The sequence below is a fragment of the Heteronotia binoei genome, chromosome 11, assembly GCF_032191835.1.
Source record: "Heteronotia binoei isolate CCM8104 ecotype False Entrance Well chromosome 11, APGP_CSIRO_Hbin_v1, whole genome shotgun sequence".
NCBI classification, from domain to species: Eukaryota; Metazoa; Chordata; class Lepidosauria; order Squamata; family Gekkonidae; genus Heteronotia; species Heteronotia binoei.
The window spans coordinates 55,746,569-55,768,386 of NC_083233.1; the positions used below are offsets into that span (position 1 = coordinate 55,746,569).

At 46.5% G+C, this 21,818-nt stretch overlaps 1 protein-coding gene across 1 annotated transcript in view; it reads left to right on the plus strand.

Annotated features, from left to right (window-relative positions):
- The window catches only part of GCN1 (GCN1 activator of EIF2AK4), a 66,904-nt gene extending 46,317 nt beyond the window's left edge, over window positions 1–20,587 (plus strand). Inside the window, exons 41-58 of the mRNA XM_060250400.1 lie at window positions 29–225; window positions 393–535; window positions 965–1,082; window positions 1,241–1,456; window positions 2,260–2,424; window positions 3,026–3,187; window positions 3,730–3,822; window positions 4,854–4,997; window positions 7,074–7,343; window positions 8,913–9,026; window positions 11,354–11,584; window positions 12,704–12,897; window positions 14,543–14,657; window positions 15,355–15,451; window positions 15,767–15,915; window positions 17,105–17,212; window positions 18,600–18,818; window positions 19,940–20,587. Of these exons, the coding sequence (XP_060106383.1) occupies window positions 29–225; window positions 393–535; window positions 965–1,082; window positions 1,241–1,456; window positions 2,260–2,424; window positions 3,026–3,187; window positions 3,730–3,822; window positions 4,854–4,997; window positions 7,074–7,343; window positions 8,913–9,026; window positions 11,354–11,584; window positions 12,704–12,897; window positions 14,543–14,657; window positions 15,355–15,451; window positions 15,767–15,915; window positions 17,105–17,212; window positions 18,600–18,818; window positions 19,940–20,065 (2,861 nt within the window). The 3' untranslated portion in view covers window positions 20,066–20,587. The remainder of the gene's footprint in view (window positions 1–28; window positions 226–392; window positions 536–964; window positions 1,083–1,240; window positions 1,457–2,259; window positions 2,425–3,025; window positions 3,188–3,729; window positions 3,823–4,853; window positions 4,998–7,073; window positions 7,344–8,912; window positions 9,027–11,353; window positions 11,585–12,703; window positions 12,898–14,542; window positions 14,658–15,354; window positions 15,452–15,766; window positions 15,916–17,104; window positions 17,213–18,599; window positions 18,819–19,939) is intronic.
- Window positions 20,588–21,818: the final 1,231 nt, after the last annotated feature.

Here is a 21,818-nt window from a genome sequence, read left to right on the forward strand (position 1 = left end):
TCCATCTCCTCTCCTTCTACCAATATAGGTCTGGCTGAAGTCATGGCAGGCTTAGGGGTAGAAAAACTGGAGAAACTGATGCCAGAAATTGTGGCTACAGCAAGCAAAGTGGACATTGCTCCACATGTCCGGGATGGTTATATTATGATGTTCAACTACCTGCCCATTACCTTCGGGGAGAAGTTTATACCTTACGTTGGACCCATCATACCCTGTATCCTTAAGGTAGGAAGCAGTTTGGAAGTTTGAATCCTTTTTTTAGGGGGGTTAGAGGCTTTTTTCTAAGCTTATCGGGAGCTGTGTCTGCTGGACATGGGTAGTTGCACTTTTCCTGGGGCTTCTGTCTTGTACCTCAAAAGGTACCACCCCATAATTCATATCCACTTCCTTAGGCACTGGCAGATGAGAATGAGTTTGTGCGAGACACAGCCTTGCGTGCCGGACAGAGGATTATAAGCATGTACGCCGAGACGGCCATTGCGCTGCTGCTGCCTCAGCTGGAGCAGGGTCTCTTTGACGACCTTTGGCGCATCAGGTGAGATGCTGATTTTCAGGTAGGCGGGTAGTCTCTGTCTTCCTACAGCAGCCAGTGGGATGGATGTGGGCCTAGGACTTCTGAGAGCTACACAGGACAGAATTCTATACTACAAGATGCAATTGGGGCCACTAGGAAGATTTTTTAAAATGGTTGAACAATTCTCGGAGGGTTAGTCTATCAGCTGTTCTCAGGGCATCTATCTGAGAAGGCCCTTCAGGTGCTCCTTTTTACAGTCATACGTGTGAACAATCCATATCTTAAGCAGCATGTAAGCCCTACACTGGAAATGGAGAGGCACGTACCTGCTTTGCTGCTGAGATGTGCAATTGGAAACAGAGATCCTGAATTGGTCTGGCCATGTATATGCATGTTCAAGTGTAACAGCTGGGTTGATTTTATCCCGCTGTCTTTATTCCTTTTTCTCAGGTTTAGCTCTGTTCAGTTGCTTGGAGACCTCTTGTTCCACATCTCTGGAGTCACAGGAAAAATGACCACAGAAACTGCCTCTGAGGATGACAACTTTGGCACAGCCCAGTCCAATAAAGTAAGAGCTGTTTATTCTTCTGTGTCTGCCACTGCCACAGAATAATTTACAAGAAAAAGAAGGTGGCAGAGGGTTCTTGCCTGGTCCTCCATTGGCAACCCCCCCCAATAGCTGTTTCCTTGTTAACTTCCTTTTTTGTGTTAATTTTGTTTTTCCAGGCCATCATTCATGTGCTTGGCGTGGAGCGAAGGAACAGAGTCCTAGCAGGGCTGTACATGGGCCGCTCGGATACCCAGCTGGTTGTTCGCCAAGCGTCCTTGCACGTTTGGAAGATTGTTGTCTCAAACACACCCCGCACGCTCCGGGAGATTCTGCCAACGCTCTTTGGCCTCCTTTTGGGATTCTTGGCCAGTACTTGTGCTGACAAGAGAACAGTTAAGTATTTGGACCGATGGGTCTGTTCCCACCACGTAGGAGCCATTTTGGCATTGTTAGTAAATGTATGCTATTTTTGAACTTACTTGTGAGGAGCCCTGCTCCCATTTGGCTCTACCTGCTATGGGTGTAGGAGTGATGTTGTGCAATCCTAATATTTCTGGGATTATACATCACGTTGAAATATGTACGTCATGCTGAAATATGGAATCCAGCATGTATAAACCTGGTCCTTCTCCCTCAACTGGGAGAATAAGAAGACTCAGATTTATACCCTGCCCTTCTCTCTGAACCAGAGACTCAGAGCGGCTTACAGTCTCTTATATCTTCTCCCCCCACAACAGACATCCTGTAAGGTGGGTGGGGCTGAGAGGGCTCTCACAGCAGCTGCCCTTTCAAGGACAACTCCTGCGAGAGCTATGGCTGACTCCAGGCCATTCCAGCAGGTGCAAGTGGAGGAGTGGGGAATCAAACCTGGTTCTCCCAGTTTAGAGTCCGCACACTTAACCACTGCACCAAACTGGGGATGTGGAGCAGGAATAGGGATCACATGGCTCAGGCCTGTGTATTTTGGACTTGATGCATAAAGGCTCCTCTAGTCCATCTGACATCCAGTGCACTGAATGTTGTAGACCCTGGAGGAGAGCAGGAGCAGGGTGTAAAGGCAGAGCCATGTATAACCAGGTAGAGCCACATAGAATAGGGCTTTAATCTCTTCCACATGGAAAGTCAGGGGTTAGAACAACTGCAACTGTATCTGTCCCGATGAACTCACCCTGACTCTCTTGTTCTGTGGTGGCAGATTGCAGCACGGACGTTGGGAGACCTTGTCCGAAAACTGGGTGAAAAGATCCTCCCTGAAATCATCCCCATTTTGGAAGAGGGCTTGAGGTCTGAGATGAGCGACAAGAGGCAAGGAGTCTGCATTGGGCTGAGTGAGATCATGAAGTCCACCAGCAGGGATGCAGTAAGTTTGCTTCCCTTTACAGCAGGGAGTCTGGTGGGTCTTGAGCCTCTTAACGGCTGTGTGATTCCTACAAATCTCAGGGTAGAGTATATATTTAGGACTTGGTACCAGAGGGCAGTGTATCCTCTGCTTATTTGTCTCTGTGCTTTCCTTATTCACTGCCCCTTTCAATGTGGCATTTAATTTCCATATTGAGAAATGTAGGGAATGAAGCTTTTTTTTGCCGTCTCTCTCTCACTCTCTCTCTCCCCCTCTCTTCCCTGCCCCCCGCCAATTATTCTTCTACCCATTGCCGTTTTGGGATTATGTTGTTCGATGTGGGATTGGGCTTGCATGCTACCTCTTTCTGACAAATGAAAATACTCTTGCAACTCTAGAAGGACTTGGTTTTGTCTGCAGATTGTGGAGACAAAGAATGGAATGCTTCCTTTTTAAATGGAATATAGAAAATATTGCATTAAGATTAGCTTTCCCTACAAGATGAAGCTATTCTGAATAATCTGTTGTAATTTAATGCGAATTAAATGTTAAAGTTGTTTGGTTTCTCAGGTGTTTGGATACATCTCCCAAATTCCCTCTAGAGTAATCGTTGTCCCTTCAGGTGCTGTGTTTCTCCGAGTCCTTGGTGCCAACAGTGAGGAAGGCTCTGTGCGACCCCCTAGAAGAGGTTAGAGAAGCAGCAGCCAAAACATTTGAACAGCTGCACTCCACCATTGGATATCAGGCTCTTGAAGACATCCTGCCCTTCTTGCTGAAGCAGCTGGTAAATCACTGAGATGTTGCTGGGTTCAGAGTGTTTACAAAATTCTGTATCACTGGCAGATTTAGGAGGACGGGATTGGTAGCAACTGGGGGAAATGTAACAGTGACCAAAACTGACAATTTGGGGGACCTCATGGAAGATGAGTTTATTAGGAGTTCTTGTAGCAAAATGAAACCTCCATGTTCTGATGCAGTTGACTTCTGAGCTTCAGGTGTTGAGGATGGTAATATCAGTTGCAGGCCCTGCTTATGAGCTTCCTGGAGGCATCTGGGTCTTGGAAATGAATTCTGGGACTGATCTGATCCAGCAAGATGATTCTTGTGTCCTCATTTACTTTCCTTTGGGGCAGTTAAGAGTAGAGATTCTTGCAGTAACAGGAACCAAGGGTTATAGGTATCTGGACTTCTGTGGTGGTAGCAAAGTAAATTCGATCCCATGTTTGTGAAGAGCTTCACTGTGTCGCTTTTGGACCGCCAGCGCTCATGGCTGTGTTGGCATTCCATCTAGAAGCCTGATCTTTGTTTTTCTCCCTCCCTCTCTAGGATGACAGAGAAACATCTGAGTTTGCTCTGGATGGCCTTAAGCAGGTTATGGCTGTGAAGAGCCGAGTGGTGCTGCCTTACCTGGTGCCGAAGGTATAGCAGCAAACAGTTTCTTAGATCATTGAAAGGTCATCTCTTTACACTGTCTCCGTTGTTGAAGCTGTTGTTCTTAAGGGACCTGTTCATGCACCGCATCCAGATGTCTAACCATGCAGTCCTAAATAGAACAACACCTCTCAAAATCTTTGTCTTCACTGAGCTCAGAAGGGTGTAACTCTGCTTAGGATTGCATTGAATATACAAAACCTGCTTCCTGCTGGGTCCGGTGATTGATCTTCTCACCCTGTATTGTCTACTCTGGCTGGCATCCGCTCTCCCAAGGCTTCCCCAGAGATGTTTCTTAAGAGGAGGTGCCAGGGATTGAATCTGGAACTCCTTGCAATGCAGACATATGTTCCATCTCTGAGACATGGCCTACCCTTTACAAATGTAAAGTATGAATATGAAGTTTAAAACTGCCCAAAAAACAAGTGCATCACACAGGTTCAGTCATCCAAACACTGTGGCTGGGTGAGCGTCCAACTAATGGCATCCTTGCAGCTGCTGGAATGGCCGTGGGTAAGCCATAGCTCTGGCAGGAGTTGTCCTTGAAAGGGCAGCTGCTGTAAGAGCTCTCTCAGCCCCACCCACCTCACAGGGTGTCTGTTGTGGGGGGAGAAGGTAAAAGGAGATTGTGACCGCTCTGAGATTCAGAGTATAGAGTGGGATATAAATCCAATACCAGTATCTTCGGATTTGTATGAAATGGCCCTTAGAAATTGGGGACACTGTCAATACTCCCTCTAAGCTGTGGAGTCTTATGAGCAAAAATTCGACTTTGTGAGCTGCTGCATAAATTAGTTTGCTCTGAGGTAATATTTCCTGAGCTAAGACAAAAATGCATGAGCTCGGGGCTAAAAAATTATGAGCTGGCTCACACTAACTCAGCTGAGAGGGAACACTGGTCACAGTTCAAAGTAAGGATTATTTGTTTGGTTCCCCCAAAACAGAGCTTAATGCTAGTGCAGCGTAAGGGCCATGGATTCAAGATATGCAATAATGTAGCCTTGTCTTTCCCCCCTTAGCTCATTTCCCCTCCTGTGAACACGAGGGTCCTGGCATTCCTCTCAACAGTGGCTGGGGATGCTCTCACCCGGCACCTTGGCGTAATCTTGCCTGCCATGATGTCAGCACTGAAGGAGAAGCTTGGGACAGGTGAAGAGCAGCAGGTAGGTCCTCAGAGAGGGAATTTAGCAGAGGCAAAGTTCTTTCTTTGGCTCGGACTGAGGAGATTTTTAGTAGCTTGGTCACCAAGGCCACCTTCTTATGAAATAGCTGCTGTGTAGAAGCCAACCAGAATTCCATCAGCACAGTAGCAGTTCCACAAGAGGGGAAATCACGTGTGTGCAGTGGACTGTAGGCTACCTGTTTGTTTTGTGCTACCACAGAGGGAGTACCGTTAACTGTATGGCATTAATAGAACCATGTGGGAAGTTGCTACTCACATGTGGCTTCCCAAGTGGAGGAACCCCTATGAAGATATGATGTCATGGAACTCTCTGTATGGCAGGGCACCGCCCCCTTGTGCACAGCACAGTGATCCGTGGAAACCAAGTGGCAGCTGGATGGGGCTTTGTAGACATGAAGGTAGCCAGGCCACAACGAACATGGGCTGCTTTGTGGGGCCTACTGTTAGCTACCTCTCTTTTATAGAAATGAGGATGGCAGACTTCTTCAGCCCCACTGATGAGTATATCCAGCCTTGGTGAGAGCCAGTTTGGTGTAGTGGTTAAGAGCGGTAGACTCTGATCTGGAGAAGTGGACTTGATTCCTCACTCCTCCACATGCAGCCAGCTGGGTGGCCTTGGGTCAGTCGCAGTTCTCTCAGAGCTGTTCTCTCAAGAGCAATTTTTGAAAGAACCCCACCTCCCTCACAGGGTGTCTTTTGTGAGGAGAAGAAGGGAAGGAGATTGTAAGCTGCTCTGAGACTCCCAAGTGAAGGGAGTCCAGCTCTTCTTCAGACAGGGAGGTGTATCTCCCACACTGAAGAGAGCAGGTCGGCTGGCTGGCCGAGGAGCCACATAAAAGGCATGGCTTCTCTCTGGAGGGATGGGGAAATGGGAAATCTTTCTAGAGGCACAATCTCCCTTTTCCTGACAGCAGGGCTGCCCTGCGGCATGGGATGAAGCAGCGCATGATTGGTCCTTATCGTTTTTTAAGCTTGGCCAGAGAAAGCCTGGCTGAGGCAAGTCAGTGTGCTCAGAGGGTCAGATTTCCTGCTCAGTGGGGTTCTTGCCAGGTGAGAAGCCACCAGAGGATATGTGAAAAGTGTCACGAGTAGGGTAGGAGGAGGTGAGTGCAGAAAACACCAGCGTGAAGCAAGTGCAGCCCATGGGCCAAAGCTGGTGGTAAAAAGATTTTATTCATCTTTCTGTATCTTTTGAATACATTGATCTGCTGTCTTTTGGTCTTGAACAACAGAAATAAATGGTAAATGGTAAGAAATTTGATGATTCAGTCTCGGCCAGGGGTGTCAAACATCCATCCCGCAGGCCAGAACCAGCCCGCCCACGGCTTTGATCAGGCTTGCGGGGCTCTTTTCTCCCCCCCTCCCCCTCCTGTTCTTACCCTTTGAAGCTGAGTCTCTTTCAGTCCCAGCCTTTGAAGCTCCAAGGCTGAATCTCAGCTCCCCAGCGCTTCCTGTCTTTCTTTGCTGGCTGCTGCAAGGAAAATGTGGGGTGGATTGTAAGCACAGTGCTCTGCAATGGTTTCAAATGGACCAGAGATGGTTACATTTTCAGCTTACCTAAACTTACACTTTCTGGACTTGTGTCCTTGCACACAAAGGGTTCATGCTTTCAGCCAGTTTATCTCTGCTGAATGGGGGATAATCTGAGTAGACTGGGGGTTGGGAGAAGTTTACAATGCCATTTCATTGTTTCCACAGAGTCAGAGCCTTGTGCTTTTTCTTGATATTTTATTTTAAAAATTGCACTGCGAAATTCCACTATTCCCCCACCTTTCTAACTTAAACTAAGTTAAAAAAATGTCTTTAATTGTCTGTGTCCATTATAAAGTTTGTATCTCCACAACTTGCATTTTTTTGACACTCATGGCCCAGCCCCACAAAGCTCCATTTGTGTCAGATCTGGCCCTCCTAACAAATGAGTTTGACACCCATGGTCTAGGCTGTTTAAAGGGATTCTCGATCTTCTCACTGAATGGCCATCTGTCTCTGAGAGATTACTGTGGGTGGGTAAAATCCTGGCCCAAAACTTAAGGCTTTGTCTGCCCTGACATTTCAGGAGATGGCCAATTGCCAGGCTGTCATCCTGTCCGTGGAAGACGAGGCTGGGCAGAGGATTATCATCGAAGACCTGCTGGAGGCCACTCGCAGCCCAGAGGTGGGGTTGCGGCAGGCGGCAGCTGCCATCCTGAACATATACTGTTCCAAGACAAAGGCCGACTACACGGCCCATCTGCGGAACCTGGTTTTGGGCTTGATCCAGCTCTTCAATGACACCAACCCCATGGTTCTGAGTGAAAGCTGGGATGCGCTCAACGCCATCACCAAGGTAGGACGGGGGAGGGAGGGCAGGCTGTTTCTGGGAGGGAGTGACTGGGAGGTCAGGCTTGGTGGACTGCTGTCCTCGAGATGGGATCTGAGAAACCAGGAGAGCGCCCCAAAACAGTTCTTTTAAAAAAATCAAACCGAATGAGTTCATGTAATAAATATATTATTACAAAGTTTAATGTAAATGATTGTTTTGAAATCAGTATCAGATATAGCATGGCAGAGCCAATCAAAGAAGGTCCTACTCTCACTAATTAGAACAGAAAGATGTTCTCTGAAAGATGTTCTCTTGTGTGATTGTAAGTCCTTCACTGGATTTGCCTCCGTGGTATTTTTGTAATACTGGATGGAAGGGAGCAGTTTCTCTTGCTTTCCCCCTCTAAGTTTCTGCTGGCAAACATCCCCACCCTCACTGGTACTGGGACACTATTGAAAGCTTTATGTAGGTTTGAGATCTTCATCTAGCCTAGCTAGATTTGTGTACAGTAGGGCCTTAGAGACCAGGGTTGTAAGCTGGCAAAGGCAGCTTTCATTCTCAAATGTTTACACCTTGAAAACCTTGCTGGACATTAAAGTAATTCTGGACTTGAGTCTAACTATTCTATTGCAGATCAATACGGCTTGCCTCCAAAACTATCATGTAGCCTAGTTCAAACTCTGCCCCTACAAATTACAGATTCTGCCACTGGAGTTCATGAAGAAAATTAGGAGCAGGATGTATTTCCTCTGAAGTCATAGTTGCTTTATTCTGGTTGCAGATTGTTCACTTCATTTGTAGAGTTTTAGAATATCTTGTTAGGGATCAGAGATAAGATAAGCTGTTTATGGTTATGCCTTAGAACAAAGTTTGAGTCTAGTAGGACCTTTGAAATCAACAAACATGATGGGGAAAAAGACAAAAAAAGTTCTATTCAAGGTTTGACACTTCCTCAAATATGTATATTATTCATGGCATTACTTGGATTCAAAGACAGGACATAAAAGTGTTTGGGGCAAGTATGATGGCTTAAAACCTTTAGGGCCTGCTTTTCTCTCCAAATAAAACATGGGAAGTGACCTTGCTTTTGTGACCAGTTAGTACAACACAAATACCCACTTTGGACTCTAACAAGAAGTTCCCATGCCAATTTAGTTTTTTAATTTCAACTCTTAGGACTACATTCTTAATGCTGAGCTAGCTCAAACTGTGGCAAAATATACTTCCTCTCTACCATTCAAGCGAGATGCACAGATTCCATCAGGGCTTTTTTTGTGGAAAAAGCCCAGCAGGTACTCATTTGCATATTAGGCCACACTCCCAGCACCAAGCCAGCTGGAACTGTGTTCCTATGCGTTCCTGCTCAAAAAAAGTCCTGGATCTCATGAGTTCACGCATGTTCCAAGCTGTACATGTTTTTCCTCTGTAGCCGGAGATTGTGCCATTAAGCAGTCCCTATATTGGAGTAACCACATATGAAAAGAAAACTCACCGCTGCCTGCATGCAGTCACCTTCCTAATGAAAGTTCAAGGGAGTATTGCTTGTTGTGGGGCATCCACACAATAAGGACTTGTTTCTGCTTCCTTCTGCAGAAATTGGACGCTGGAAACCAGCTGGCTCTCATCGAGGATCTCCACAGGGATATTCGCATGGTGGGGAACGAGGCCGCTGGAGAGCACGTGCCTGGATTCTGCATTCCCAAGAAGGTAATTGTTGCAGGGTAAAGTGGGCATGCGAGGTCTTGGCTCATCACAGCAGTTCCTGACTAAGTCAGGAGGGTCAACCTGTTGACACAGTGCTGGTGCAGTTCTGTATAAGCATCTTGCCAGCACCTACCAAACTTACTTTGAGGCCTACTAGTCTACTAGGGCTGGCTTCTGCTTTTTGCAGAGTCAAAGGCAAAGAACCTCCTGACTCCCCCCCAAAAAATGGTGTATGCCACTCATTTAGTTCCATGGCAGATGGGATTATGCATGGGTTGGAGAAAGTAGAGAAAGAAGTACTTTTCTCCCTTTCTCACAATACAAGAACTCATGGGCGTTCGATGAAATTGCTGAGCAGTCAGGTTAAAACGGATAAAAGGAAGTACTTCTTCTCCCAATGGGTGATTAACATGTGGAATTCACTGCCACAGGAGGTGGTGGCAGCTACAAGCATAGCCAGCTTTAAGATTGGATTGGATAAAAATATGGAGCAGAGGTCCATCAGTGGCTATTAGCCACATTATATATGTGTGTGTGTGTGTATTCGCATGGTGGAGAATGAGGCCGCTGGAGAGCACGTGCCTGGATTCTGCATTCCCAAGAAGGAATATACACACACACACATATATTGGCCACTGTGTGACACAGAGTGTTGGACTGGATGGGCCATTGGCCTGATCCAACATGGCTTCTCTTATGTTCTTATGGGCTTGTCAGTTGTTCCAGGGACTCAGGATCTGTTCTAATTGAACCAAGGACTTGGGCTTCCTGTGTGCTTCAGCCAGACTGAAAGCAGACTTTATCTCCATGATGCAATAACTTGTTTTCAATGGTGGAGCGGTGGGCCAAGCCTCTTCCCCAGGAATATCTCCAGATACTGCTTCACCTCTTCCTTGGGGAGGTTGGTGGGAAGCAGAAACCAGAGCTCTCCAGCATTTGGGAGATCTTTCTGCTCAACAACACAGCCCGCTTTGTTTGTCTCTCTGCACTTTGGACGGAGGGGGGAAAAGTGGAAGACAGATGGCAGCTGGAATATCACACTAAGGGGCAAGAGGATAGTTCTACACATGAACCTGCTTTCTACTGAATCAGGCCCTTGGTCTGTTAAAGTCAGTATTGTCTACTCAGGCTGGCAGCAGCTCTGAATCCTTGATTCTTTAAAGTCACTGTAGTTTTACTCAGACTGGCAGCAGCTCTCCAATGTTACAATCAGAGGGTGTTCACATCACTTCCTATCTAGTTCTTTTAACTAGAGATACCAGGGATCTTCTACATGACAGGCAGATGCTCTAGCACTGAGCCATACCCTTCCTTTTTTGTTTCTCCATGCTTCCCTCAGGGAAAGGCCAAAGGGGCAGGGTGTTAGCAAGAGAAGATTCTTTCTTTTCAGGTGTGTTTTGGCCCATCTGTCTTTCCTCCCCACTGCATTGATAGGAGGAGCTCCTTTCCCTGGCCGCTGCAGATCCACCTGTCTACCTTCCCTCTGGGGATGGTGAGCAAAGAGGTAGGCAGGCCCAGAGCTTGGCTGCTGGACCCCTCCATGAGAAGGGGGGAAGGTGCCCTGCTGGAAAATACGTGTCTGCTGTGCTCCTTCCTTTCTGAGAATTGGGGAAGGGAGCAAAGGCAGAAGGAAACAAGTTAGAAATTGGGCATAGTACACTGGGGGACACCTTGGCCTATGTTAGTGGCTCTCAAACTTTCTGAAGTAGAACCCACTTCTAAATGTGCCGGACATTTTGGGCTCCACTTGCAAACTTAAATCCATTCTGCTTTCCCCCTCTGCAGCCTGAGACACAAGAATCCAAGTTGATGCTGTATGTTTCAAGTTTAGCATTTATAAATAGTAATGTTTCCTTTTATTGCCGTTTTGCATGTCATGCAGAGGCAACCCCAAATTTCCCATCGAGCCTTCTGCACCCTCTTAACTCCAGCTTACCCTGTTCCTTCTCTTCCCTGCTTGCCTCTTGACCCGTCTGTGAGAAAGTTGCAGCCCCCAGTCTGAGACCCTCTGGCCTTAGCGGATGGCTCCCAGCTCTTTCTTTCCCTTTTCTGGCCATCTAATCCAATGGGAGAAGGAGAGAATGCAAAGTGAGGGGGAGGCTTAAGGGTGAAAAGGCAGGCAGATCACTCAGCTGGCTGGAGGTCAGAAAGCAGAGCTGACCCCAGGAAGGGAGGACAGGATTTGTCTGCTGGGCCTGCCTTCTGGGATGGAGGAGTTGGACGTGACCCTTTGCTGCTTGCCTCCCCTCTCAGCTGAACAGGAAGCAACTGCAGCATTAGCCCAATTTCCCTTTCCGCCTCCAGCTTGCCTGCTTTGATTTCTTCCGCAGGGAGTGACTTCTATTCTTCCCGTGCTGCGGGAGGGCGTCCTGACGGGCAGTTCCGAGCAGAAGGAAGAAGCCGCCAAGGCTTTGGGGCTGGTGATTAAACTGACCTCCGCGGATGCCCTGAAGCCTTCTGTCGTGAGCATTACGGGGCCGCTCATCCGCATTCTGGGAGACAGGTTCAGCTGGAACGTCAAGGTGGCTCTTCTGGAAACCCTCAGCCTTCTGCTGGCCAAGGTAAGCGGGGAAATGGTTGGGGCGGAAAGCATTTCTGAGCACCTTGAAACACAAGCTCTCGCTGTCAAGTCACTTTGATCCGTGCCTTCAGGAATTCAGCTACTTGAAATATATATTACTTGTGGCAGATCAAGCATGCAGTTCCCAACCCTGTGGGGAAGTCTCACTGAACCTTTTCAGCACAAGCCAATGGACATGTAAACTAGCCAGCATGGCCACAGTATGCCCGTTTGTGCCCTAAAAGAAAATAGAAACCCAGTTTAAAAAAAAATCTTCTGTGCCTAATCATCTGGAGAAGATGTTTACTCCCCAAAGGCAAACACAAAAGTGGCTGTTTCCAAGCTTTTAAAAGCTGTGGCTTTTAAAAGTGGAAAACCTGGTAAGACTGGTAACCTGGTCTTGGTCCAATATGAATATTTAATCTTGCGTGTGTGTACGTGTGGGATGAAATGTTGCTGTAGAAGATACTAGCGAAAGCACCAATTTCAGAATATATGGTTTAAAAGAACTCTGAAACTCTGCTACGGCCCTCAGCAAGCTTGTTCAACACAGGCCAGTCTTGTTGACCTACAAGAGTCCCTGTGCCCACCAGGCTTTAGTTGCATATATTTAACCTCGTTTTGGATGTCACATTACAGATTCCACACTACAGTTGGTTATCTTTTTTATGCTTATCCAGCAATGTTCTGTTTTTGAAACGGGAATTTTTCCCTACACCTGAGTGCAGTGACGGGGAGAGGAGAAGAATGAAAGTTTGCAAGCAAGGAATTTGGAGGGGAATTCAAATTTATTTTTTTCCTTTTAGTTGCTCAATGTTGATTTGGGGTGGGGGATGTTTCACCATCACCTTTTCACACTGGCCACTGAGACTGAGGCTTGGAATTTTACCCATAAAAACAAACTGGTGATTTCATGTTTCCTAAGAGAGCCAGTGGTCTCCTTAGAGCAAAAATTCCTTGCAGCTTGCCTTTTGCTGTATTTCAGAGACTTCTGTTTGGGAATTAAATTTGCTTGAACTGAAATGTGGGCTTGATGGGTTGCTGCATGCATGGTGCCATTTGCAAAGGCCCACACACCCTCTTCTAGCAGCTCTGCTTCCCCCCCCCCCAACCTGTGCAGGTGGGCATTGCCTTGAAGCCCTTTTTACCTCAGCTGCAAACAACCTTCACAAAAGCATTGCAGGACCCCAACCGGGTGGTCCGTCTCAAGGCTGCAGATGCCCTCGGCAAGCTGATTACTATCCATGCCAAAGTTGATCCACTCTTTACAGAACTCTTGAACGGCATCCGCACCAGTGAAGATTCTGGAGTCAGGTGAGTCGGGCAGTCAAAGCAGCTGCAGAAAATGCCCCTTTGGCTTTGTCAGTGGAAAAGGGGATGCTGGGAGGCAGGGCCATGCAAAGGAAAAAGGAATCCTTGTAGCATTTCTCCCCCCACCCTGTCCTGCTTGCTTGGCAGTGCTGGGCATTCTTTTTGAGCTGCTGCTGTTTCATTGCTAGCGTCAAATGGTGTGGCTAAAACAACTTCAACCCTCTTTCCCCAAGACTAGCATTCTGGGGTTCAAACGAAGCTGAGCCAACAAAGGCTTTATTTAAAAGGCTATGTTTCCACCTCTCAGCCCCAAAAGTTTTGATTTTGCCTATAGCCTGTTCATTATGCACAGCTGTGGAAAGTGTAGAACAGCAGCCTGTTACAGGCAACTTTCCCTCCCACTTCTAGAAGTTTCTGGAACTTTGGTTGAGAGAAACTCCCACCTCTGTTGAGGACAGGCTGTTTCCCTCTGAAGGGTTTAGAGGCTTTTTTCACACACACACACACACACACACACACGCACCCAAAATAGCCTGGACCCCCTCAGCAAATGGTGAGATTTGCACCAAGGGGCATCATTGAGGAAGACCCCAGCTGAAGTTATTCTCCGGATCCAGCCCCGTCTTCTTCCAACCTCAGAGCCAGTATAGGCCTGTAGAGATGGGATTGGAATTTCACCCCGCTTCCCAAAGTTCCCACCTTCTGGAGCCTTCTTCCTGCTTCAGAGGAGAGTTTCTGCAACTGGGGTCTTCATGTCATTAGAGGCAGAATTTTATTGCTGTTCCACCATATACAAAGGGAGGGCCTGACCAGTCCGGGTCTGAGTGGTGTCCATCCTCAGGTTGTCTCCAGCATGGCCCAGATTAGCTTGATCTCGGAAGCCAAGTAGAGTCTGCCCTGATGAGTACTTGGATGGTTGACCACCAAGTCATTGCAGGGTTGCTGTGCAGAGGCAGCGAATCACAAACCACCTGTTTGTCTCTTGCCTTGGAAACCCTCTGGGGTTGCCATTAAAGTTGTCGATGACATGACGGTGCTTTCCTCCGCCTCTAGCAGTTGCTTCCAAAATAGCTTCTCCTCAGCAAATGTGGCAGAGGTTTTTTTTATCAGTTCTGATGGGGCATCACATAATCACCTCTTTGCCTTTGGCTTTTCCCCTCACCCTTCCATTGCTGCTGGAAAAGCAACACATTCTTTGCTTTCCTTGGCACAAAGCTGCTCTCATCTTCATACTCTCCTGAGGCCTTCAGAAACTCCGGGTTTCAGAGAGCTGATGTGCTATTCATGACACTTAGCTTGGTCTCGCCTGCTGTGAGCAAAGACTTTTTGGCATCAGTGACAGATGCTTCACATGGCAGCTTGCTGATGTCCTCCTCTCGTTTCCCCTTCTGCAGCCCCTAAAAAAGGCCGTCTTGAGCAAGAAGGGGGATTGGGACTTGTGCAGAACAGCCAAATGGACTGTAACCAAATGGATCTGTTCACCTGCCCCCCCCCGCCCCCATCCACCTCCTGAAGGGGTTGGCTCATGGTAGAGTTGGCTGTGGGAGGGGGCTGGGTCCTGACAGGAATTTGACTTTCTTCCCCCTTTTTCTGAGGTGGGGACTAGGTGGAGGAGCTCCTCTGACAGACATTTGCACTTGCTTTTCAGGGACACGATGCTGCAGGCCCTGCGCTTCGTGACTCAGGGAGCTGGGGCCAAAGTGGATGCAGCAGTCCGGAAGAATATCACCACAGTGCTTCTAGGCATGCTGGGACATGATGAGGTACCGATTGGCAGGAGAATCCAGCCTGATGCTGGGTCATTGTGAGGGACCAGAGCAGGAGCATTGCAGGCCTAGAAGTTTTTTGTCTTTTGTAGGCAGTTTTGTAACCTCCTCCAGATAAAGCCATCAGTACAGAGTTTGGCTTTCAGGCCTGCAAGCTGAGAGAGCAGGGAAAAAAATCTTACTCATTCTCTCTCAACTTTGGGCTGGTCTGTGCATGTGTGTTCATCCCTTGATGATGAGCAAATGTAAATGAGTCCTTGCAGAACCGATGCCAGGTAGAATTTCTTTTCTTTTCCTCCCCCCCCCTTCACTTTTCAAACTTTTATTAAGTACCAAAAACACATTATAACAATTCCAAGAAAAGAGGAAAATAATCATATCCATCCTAAGCTGTAGTAGAGTAAGTATAACAATTCAAGACAATAAAAAGAAGTTATACATCTGGTTGGTTGATAAAAATAAACAACTTTGCATAAAATTAAAATAAACAACATGACTTACAATTTGTACCTGGAGAGGGGAAAAAATTAATTCAATATACAGCATTAATAGCTTCAAGTATAGAACTGAAAACTCATGGAGAGGCCAAAAAATCTAGCTTGCCATGATCCAGGGACAGATGCATGTGTGAACCAGCTGTGCGATCTCGGGGGCGACCTTTCTTCTCAAAGGTTCCATTTCCTTTCCTTATCAGGATGCCACCCGCACGGCCTCAGCTGGCTGCCTGGGGGAGCTATGTGCATTTCTGACTGAAGAAGAACTGAGCCACGTTCTCCTCAATCATTTATTAGGTATGCTTTGGCAGACTGTGAACAGTGATTCCCATGAGATGGGGAAAAGTATGCTTAATCCTGATCAAGGTTTTCTAAGTGTCTATGATAGCGGACATCAAATTGGCCAGTATGCCAGAGGTTGGTTTTCTTTGCCTGGTCTAGTTAAGTGCTTAAATTTGATGGTTATGGTTGAAAAGGCGGCATTGGCACGTTACACATAAATGAGCCTCCTCACCGAGTCCAATTATATCGATATTTGAGAACTGAGATTGCAGCGTAAAGGATCCTTTTCTGAGCTGGGGATGCACTTAGGATCTTGCTCCTCCTTTGCAGCTGATGTCTCTGGCATCGACTGGATGGTGAGGCACGGGCGCAGCTTGGCACTTTCTGTGGCCGTCAACGTGGCTTCTGGCAAAGTGTGTGACCCCAAATACTGTAGCAGTGTCCATGAAATGATCTTCAGCAATGCCACCGCTGATCGGGTAAGCATCTCCATACTTGGTGTGGCTGGGAGAAATTTTTCTTAGGGGCTCCTTGTAAGGTTTTCAGTTGGGTTTTCTCAGAAGCAAGAAACACAGTAAATAAACAAAATCATACCACTTGGATTCTTAGAAGTGGCCTGCTTCCAATTGAAGCTGGACGTTGCATGTTTGATTGTTTTAGACATTTAAAAAATATCTCACTGAATGTGGAGAGTCTAGGACATCAGAAAGAGTACTAAGCTTGAACCCCCCTGATTTTCTGCATGTGGGGAGGTTTCACTTGGAGGTGAAACATATAGCAAACACCCCCCCCTCCCCAGTTTGCAGTCAAAGTGTTCCTAAGAGTGTGGTGCATGTTATTCTTCTGACTGGGTTGATCAGTGCTCAGAGTTTGCCTGGGCAGAGTCCCCCAGGCTCAAGGAATACAGGATTTAATTGCCTCAGGCTCAAGGAGACAAAGAGCAGCTTGACAGATTCTTCTGTGGCCTCTCTGTACAGAAGAGGCAGATCAAAGGCAGTGGAGGAAATGGAATGTTAGATTAAGGTGTGGACTGTGGAGCTCCAGAGTAGGGCTCCAGTTTGTTTTGTTTATTGTCCCCAGTACTTTTAGCATAGTACTGAAAGGTCGATTCAGGTGATTGGCCGTGTTGGTCCGAAGCAGCAGAATGATAGTTCATACTTTGAATAAAACTTTATAGTTCTTAAAGGTGCCACTAGGCTTGGACTTTGTTCTTTTAGTACTGAAAGTAACTGTCAAGGGAATTGGCTTTGAATTGTTTCTTAAGCAAGCACTGAAATCTGCTTGAGGGGAGACAGCGTTCACACAAGCATTTGTGAATGAGCCCCTGCAGACACGGCCTTCATTATCCCGTTATCTTGGGTAGAATACTCATAATGGGAAGGAAGTTGTGTATTTTCTTGATTGTACTGACTCACTATGAGTAATCTGCCTTGAGTGCCTGTTGGAAAGGTGGGCTGTAAATAAACAATGTAATGTATTCAGCTGAGCAGTAAATAAGTTGACAGCCAAGTGAATCAGGCCACATTTTGAGAACAGTGTTTGAATACATCTCTGAATTGCAGCCCGCTACTGGAATTTGCTCAGAATTCTCAAGCCTGCTTGGCTCAGAAGAGCCTGCTACAGACAACCCCAACAGTTCACTTTCTTGCTTTCTTCCTGACACTGCAGATCCCAATTGCTATCAGCGGCATCAGAGGGATGGGCTTCCTCATGAAACACCACATAGAGGCCAATGCAGGAAACTTGCCACCCAAACTCTCCAACCTCTTCATTAAGGTAAGTGTTTCAGATGTGGGATTGCTGGTTTCCACAGCAAATTGACCGATTGGTGACCAGATAGCTGTTTCCTGATAGGCAGCCCTAGGTATGCCTGATATGAGTGTGCAACTTCTGTAACTTGGAGCATATCCTTTTGGAGGCTTTCTGCTCTCCTTGTGGAGTGTTGGAGTACAGGAAGCAAAGGTTCTCCATCAGATGGGAGTGAAGACATCTTGGGATGAGCTGCTCCTCTCATACAGTGGAAGTCTTGTAGAAGCTTCAGATATCCATAGACGAGTAACTCTGTCACACGGACAATTTGGGGACCTATCTGGGTTGAAACACCCACGCTAGTGAGGACTCCTCAAACAAAACCACCCGAGCATGCCCGTTATTGTAAGATGGAATCAAATGGCTCTTGGTCAGCATAGTCAATTCTTCTTGCTGCAGTGGACAACCTCCACAGTTGGGTTCATTCCTGTTCCTTTCTCTGGAGGCAGATATACTCTGCAAGGGGCAGAGTGGTGCTCTCAGTCCTTGGATACACTCTACTTCTGGGCTGGGAATCTAGTGCCTGCAGGTCTCCTGAGCTCCAAGCTCAGATAAATCAGCGTTCAAATCATTTATTTCTGTATGCCTCTATTATCCTGGGCCAGTAGAACAGACCCTTCTACATCAATCTCCCTACATTTTTTGCCTCTTCTGCCCAGCAGACATGGAGGAGTCAGTTGTGTTTTGTGTCTCCTTGAGGGTGCATTCTTGGAGAGGGTGCCTCCACATGAGCTAACAGCCTGCATGATTCCTGTTGTCTCCTGGTGTTTGCATACTGTCAAGTGGAAGCAAAAATGAAACCTACTGTAGAATGGGTAATTAGCATGCCAAAAAAGAGAAAGAGAAAACTGAAGTACAGCAGGAATGCCACAATAGACATAATCATAGATCCAGAGGAGTTAGCTGTGTTAGTCTGTTCCTGCAAAATAGTAAAGAATCCAGTAGCACCATTAAGACCAACAAATTTTGCTGCAGCATAAGCTTTTGAGAAACACAGCTCTGATGAAGAGAGCGGCATCTGACAAACAGAGCTGTGTTTCTCGAAAGCTTATGCTACAACAAAATATGTTAGTCTTAAAGGGTGCTATTGGACTCTTTACAATAGACATGAGTTTGCTTGAAAGCTTACTGAGGTCTCTCCAGTGAGAGAACTGCCAGTGGTAGACAGTCTTTCCTGAGAGGCAGCTGCCCTACCCATTGCCTAAAATGCACAGCCCCAGAGGAGAGGCTGCTGGTTTTCATAGAAGAGTTCAGAAGATAATCCAGGTCTTCTCCTCCTTCCCCTGACACCCCCCATATCCATAAGACTTGCCAGTCCTATATCCTACCAAGGTAATTATTTTGTTTCCTACAGTGTCTCCAGAATCCATCCAGCGATATAAAATTAGTTGCAGAAAAGATGATCTGGTGGGCAAATAAAAATCCCCTCCCTGCCCTGGACCCTCAGACTGCTAAGCCTATCCTCAAAGCCCTTCTGGACAACACAAAAGACAAGAACACCAGCGTGAGGGCCTACAGTGACCAAGCCATTGTTAACCTCCTGAAGATGAGAGAAGGCGAGGAAGTGCTTCAGGTATTTCTGGATTCTGGGTGGGGGAGTTGCCTTCCCTTTCATTTACTCCTGTATTCTGCAGTCATAAAGCACTGGGAGGTTTCTGCTGCTGCTTCAGTCTTAGAGGCTGAAGCTTGTGCATTCTTGTCCACTGCCTACGCCAGTGCTAGGATAGTGGCAGGTAGGGTGGGTGTAACATACTGGAAGAGCCGAGAGGAACCATCCTCAGGTTCTGTGTTGGTATAGGAATGAATGCCTTTCACATGGCAGGAGGGGTATGTGTGCGTTTCAAAAGGTGTTTTTGTTTGTTTTTTGCAACAGGAGTAGGACACTTAGTGAAGCCTGATCTATATGTAGAACATAAATGCCCCATATTCATTTCCTCAGCCATTAAAAAACCATTTATGTTTTTTAATGGCTATTTATGGTCATTATACAGAGGCAAACCCAAGCTTGCTTTTATCCTAGCCCACTCTGTTCTACCTGCTCTCTCTTGGCCTTCATAGCACACCTGCAATAGCTGTGACCCAGTTTTTGCACCTGACCTAGTGTCTGACAACCACTGAGGTGGGCATTACTGATTGAACAGATTGACTTGGTATAGTGGAGACTGCAGGTATTGTAGCCAGTGATCTTCAGCTCCCCCCTAGTATGGTTGGGCACCAGTGGTTGTTCCCTTCTATTGAGGGAGGTTGGAGCACAAGGGTAACAAGGGATGAATTAAAGCCAGTGTTTGCCTGGGCAAAATTTCAAAGGCTTCATGCATAAGTGGTGGTAGGAAGGGCAGGCAGGACATAAGTGTCATCATAAGGGGAGGGACTCCCAGGTGGCCAGAAGCTGGAGGAGTAAAGGTAGAAGAAGAACAGGATATGAGGGCAGAGAGGTTGGAGAGCAAGATGAAAAACAAGAGAAAGAAGTGGAATGTAGAATAGCTAAGCTGGGCTACAGTCAGAAAAACAGACCCTCATGTAAGGGACTGGATTTTGCCAATGTGCTGTGCCTGGGGAAAAAGCTATGCAGGGTTTGGCTAGCTGTTCTTAGGCAGAGTGCTGAACTAGATGGGTTGTTTGTCTGGTTTAACATAGATGCTAATGCTGAGTAATAGAAAGCAATGACTTCTCCTTTTGCATTACTCCTTGCAGTCCATCTCCAAGATCCTAGATGCTGCCAGCTTGGAATTGCTGAACGAGAGTTGCCGGCGATCTCTGAAGAAGCTCGCCAGCCAAGCCGACTCTGTCGAACAGATCGATGACACTATCCTGACGTGATTTGGGAGATGCAGAAGGGAAAGGTGGCCCCTGGGGGCACATCACCGCATCAGCATTTCAACCCGAAGCCAATGGAAACGTTTTCGTTTTTGAAAATGCTAAGTCTGATGGGAGCTGACGAAAAGGGCTTCCGGAGTATTTTAATACAAGGAATATACCAGAATAGCCTTACTTAAAGTTCTGTTAGTTAAAAAAAAATAAATTCAGAATTTGCCCCTTTGTTTTGGAATACAGAATGCACAGCAAAGAGAGAGAATCCTATCAGTTGGTAGCTGCTGCTGCGGTGAATCCCCCCCCCCCATGTGTTACAGGAGCCATTTCCACTCAACATGTGTGTGTGTGTCCATGAGAATTAGAACTCACAGAAAGCCAAGCGGTGGTGTTTTGATGTACTGCTGATTTGCTCACGGTTACAGTCCTGAAAACTGTAAGTGAAAATATTTGAAGAGCCTTAGCATTGGAGGAGGGTGGAAACCAGGCTGTTTAAATGGCAGTTTAATTAATAAAAAGCTTTGAACTGAACCTTGGTGGCAAAGTTTTTTTCCCTTTCTTTTACAAAATGAAATAGATTGCCTCACTTAACAACTGCTAGAATTCAGTGATGTGTATCTGAGGTCAGAAGACACTCCCCTTTTCTTGATAATTACACCATATTCAGCATTGACCTCTAAAAGATTTTAATTAGATTAGGTCTCGCTCTGATCTAAGAGGCTGTTCAGCACCCTCACCCTGATCTATGAGGCTGTTCAGTGTGTGACCTTCTGGCTACTGAGCTCCTAGAAACACATAATTCTCTGAGTGTCTTTGACTGACACTGTTGAATGCAGCTGTAATCTCCTCTCAGGAAGTTCTCCAATTTTCTCCTTTCTAGTGACACTTTGACACATGGAGGCAAATGAAATGTGAGGTGATGCACACTGGAGTGATTTTTTTTATAAATTCTAACTTTAAATATATGCTGATGGGGTCTGAACTGGCCAAGACAGATAGGTAGGTAGACAGATCTTTGGGGTTGTCGTGGCTAGCTTGATAAAAACGTCAGTTCATTGTGCCACAGCAGTGAAAAGGGCAAACTTCATGCTGGAGATTATTAGGGAAAGGACTGAAAATAAAATGGCCAATGTTGATCTATAAAGATCTATGGTGAAAGCCTTATGTGGAGTACTGTCTACAGGCCTGGTCCCCATATCTCAAAACAGGTGTTGCAGAGGTAGAAAAAAGTTTGGAAGAGGACAATCAGGATGATTAAGGGACTGATGTACCTTTCCTGTGAGAAAAGGCCAAAGAGTCTGGGGCTTTTGCAGTTTAGAAAAAGGACAACTAAGGGGAGATATGAGATAAGTTTTTTAAATATATACACATCCTCTTGTTTTCCTGTGATAACAGGAATTTAGGAGCAGCCAAAGAAACTGATGGGCAAAAGGAACTCTCCATTCAGTGAGTACTTAAAATTCTATAATTCATTTGTGGTGGTATTCACCTGGGCCACATCTCCAAGTTTCAGGGTTAGAAAAGAGATTTTTATCTTAAGGCCTTTCAAAGGCTGTTCTCCCTCTACACCCACCTTCAGACTTCTCTATTAAACATACACACCAGCAGCTCAATATCCTCCCCCCCCCCTGAAGCATTCACCCTACCATTTTAGCATCACATGACAAATAGGCCTTTGTGTACCACAACATTGCCAAACTGAAGTCTCAAACCCAGGTTGGCCTCAAGACGAGAAGATGTTGTGGGTAGGGGAGGGGGAGCA